At 44.7% G+C, this 2,010-nt stretch overlaps 1 protein-coding gene across 1 annotated transcript; it reads left to right on the top strand.

Annotated features, from left to right (window-relative positions):
• The first annotated feature begins 987 nt into the window (after positions 1 to 987).
• Positions 988 to 1,773, top strand: LOC117191233. The gene is made up of 2 exons (XM_033396150.1): positions 988 to 1,274; positions 1,345 to 1,773. Exons 1-2 carry the CDS (start codon positions 1,099 to 1,101, stop codon positions 1,598 to 1,600), a joined length of 432 nt encoding a protein of 143 aa, XP_033252041.1. The 5' UTR covers positions 988 to 1,098; the 3' UTR covers positions 1,601 to 1,773.
• The last annotated feature ends 237 nt before the right edge of the window (positions 1,774 to 2,010 follow it).

The raw sequence follows: 2,010 nt of genomic DNA, 5'->3' as shown, positions 1-2,010 counted from the left end.
CAAAGGGTTAACTGTGGCAAAACTTTTACCCACAGATAATAAATTAGCGCATACCTTACGAAATGTTATGAGGATGCGACTGTTTTGCCGTCTAACTTCCGGCTACGATGTGGTGCCCGGGGCTCAAACTGCCAATTAACCTTTACAAACAGGTGACACTTTCTCAACTGCACGGCACGGGACGAAATGTGATGGGATGGTATGGGGCACATGAACGGGTTAGTAGTTATTATATAGGCATTTTGCTATGGGACAGTGTTAGGTAAACAAAGGAGGAATATAAATTATAGAGAAAGTAGAAAGGTTCAAGGGCATCGAAACCGTTTTTCAGGAAACACTTAAAAAATACCTCTAAAATATCACATTAGATTCATTGCAAAGGGATGACCTACCTGTTTGAGGGTTGTTTGAATCGCAACACGGGACCAATCGTAAAAACAGGTTCATTGACAGTAAGAGGGAGGAGAGAGAATATAAATGAGCGAAGGATCGATTTGTGAGGATTTTACATGGTTGAGAAACAGGATTGAGATCGAATTTAGTTCACATTATCACCGATAGGTGGCGCCACCAAGTAGTGGATGTCTTTGGGTGGAATCCGGAATACGGAATAGGAGGATTGCGTGCTGGGGTGACATGTCTGATCTAATAGAAGAACGGGTTTGCCATACATATTTAAAAACTATACTATGCATAGAAAATATGTCTTTAGGAATACAATTAGTAGAGAAATCTATAAACTGCCTCCCATCCAAAGGACTACGACTAATGCAATGGGAGGAACGGAGAGAACCCTTCGGACAGAGACTATTTTACTATAAGTATTGGGCAAATTACCAAGTAATAAAAAACCCCGAACATGTAATTGTTTCAATATTTGTACTCTATTTTACTGGGTCAATAATTGGAGAGCACAAGGGACCTCGACACCGACAAACCGATAATGACACCTCTAATTGGATTTGAGGCAACACAACTGGGTGGGTTCACATACATGTGATATACATATGTATAAGCCCCGTTCTGCTTGTCCGAGATACAGGCGAAAAAATATTGTAGAATACGAATAAATATAGAACTGCCACGAGACTAATCAATATGTCTGACGAGGCCCCGATTAGCGACTGTGCGCCGAGCACTTCGAGTCTGCCCTTCAACGCTTATCATATCCACTTGCCGCTCTACATCATGGACATGGTGCGCGTCTTTCAGGATCATCCCAGCTACGTCGATGGCATACAGGAGGCTACTACCATAGAGATGCTAAAAAAGGAGTAAGACATGCATCACAATAATCTCACAATGCACATGTGTAAGCGAAACAATATTCCTTCATCCTGACAGACCATTCGCCTGTGGCGATCTGGAAGCCCAGGTGAAGACAGCCCTCATGGACCTCACTGCCAAGGGCTTCGTACGTTACATTGGCAATGGGTATCGCACGCTGGGACCTATTGCGAAGCTGTCCAATTCCCGATCTGCGCGCCACTTCAACCAGACATGGCAGCGCATTGCCGCCTTGCAGATGCCCCACGGTGGCAGCCCGGAGGCTTCCACCAGCAGCACTGGCAATTGCCCTCAGCGCGGGTCCAGCTGCTAAGGATGGACGGGGAGCTTTGAACTCTCCCCAAATATATTTATTTCGCTTCTTGTTTCGTTAAATGAGTTGAGTTGCTTCCAACATAAGCAGACAAACGTACACCCACCCAAACAGCAATCGAAATTGTATCAGTGTAGTAAAATTCGTGCTAAGAAGGCCACCAAATCAAAAAAGATGGAGCTTGGGGTGGTTCAGTGCCCATCATCGTCATCATCATTATGCTTTGGAATATATGTCTGGGATCGGGGATTGGGGTCTGCCATCCTTTTGACACTTAACTGGCCGCCTAATTATGGCCAGGGGTTGGCCACAATAGCGAATAGAGGCATGTAGAACACAGCAGGTGACTCTGCCTATCTATTGCGATGGGAACAAAACTATTCTCCTTCCTGAAAGTAATTAGAATCTGG

The sequence above is a fragment of the Drosophila miranda genome (genome assembly GCF_003369915.1).
Source record: "Drosophila miranda strain MSH22 chromosome Y unlocalized genomic scaffold, D.miranda_PacBio2.1 Contig_Y1_pilon, whole genome shotgun sequence".
Taxonomy (NCBI): Eukaryota; Metazoa; Arthropoda; class Insecta; order Diptera; family Drosophilidae; genus Drosophila; species Drosophila miranda.
The sequence above is the reverse complement of the archived record's forward strand: the minus strand, read 5'-3'. Positions and strand labels throughout refer to the sequence as shown.

Excerpts from the sequence above, each read along its gene's own strand:
- LOC117191233 (XM_033396150.1), top strand. The coding sequence starts at position 1,099 with ATGTCTGACGAGGCCCCGATTAGCGACTGTGCGCCGAGCACTTCGAGT. Across the intron at positions 1,275-1,344 it reads ATAGAGATGCTAAAAAAGGA|ACCATTCGCCTGTGGCGATC; the intron begins GTAAGACATGCA and ends TCATCCTGACAG.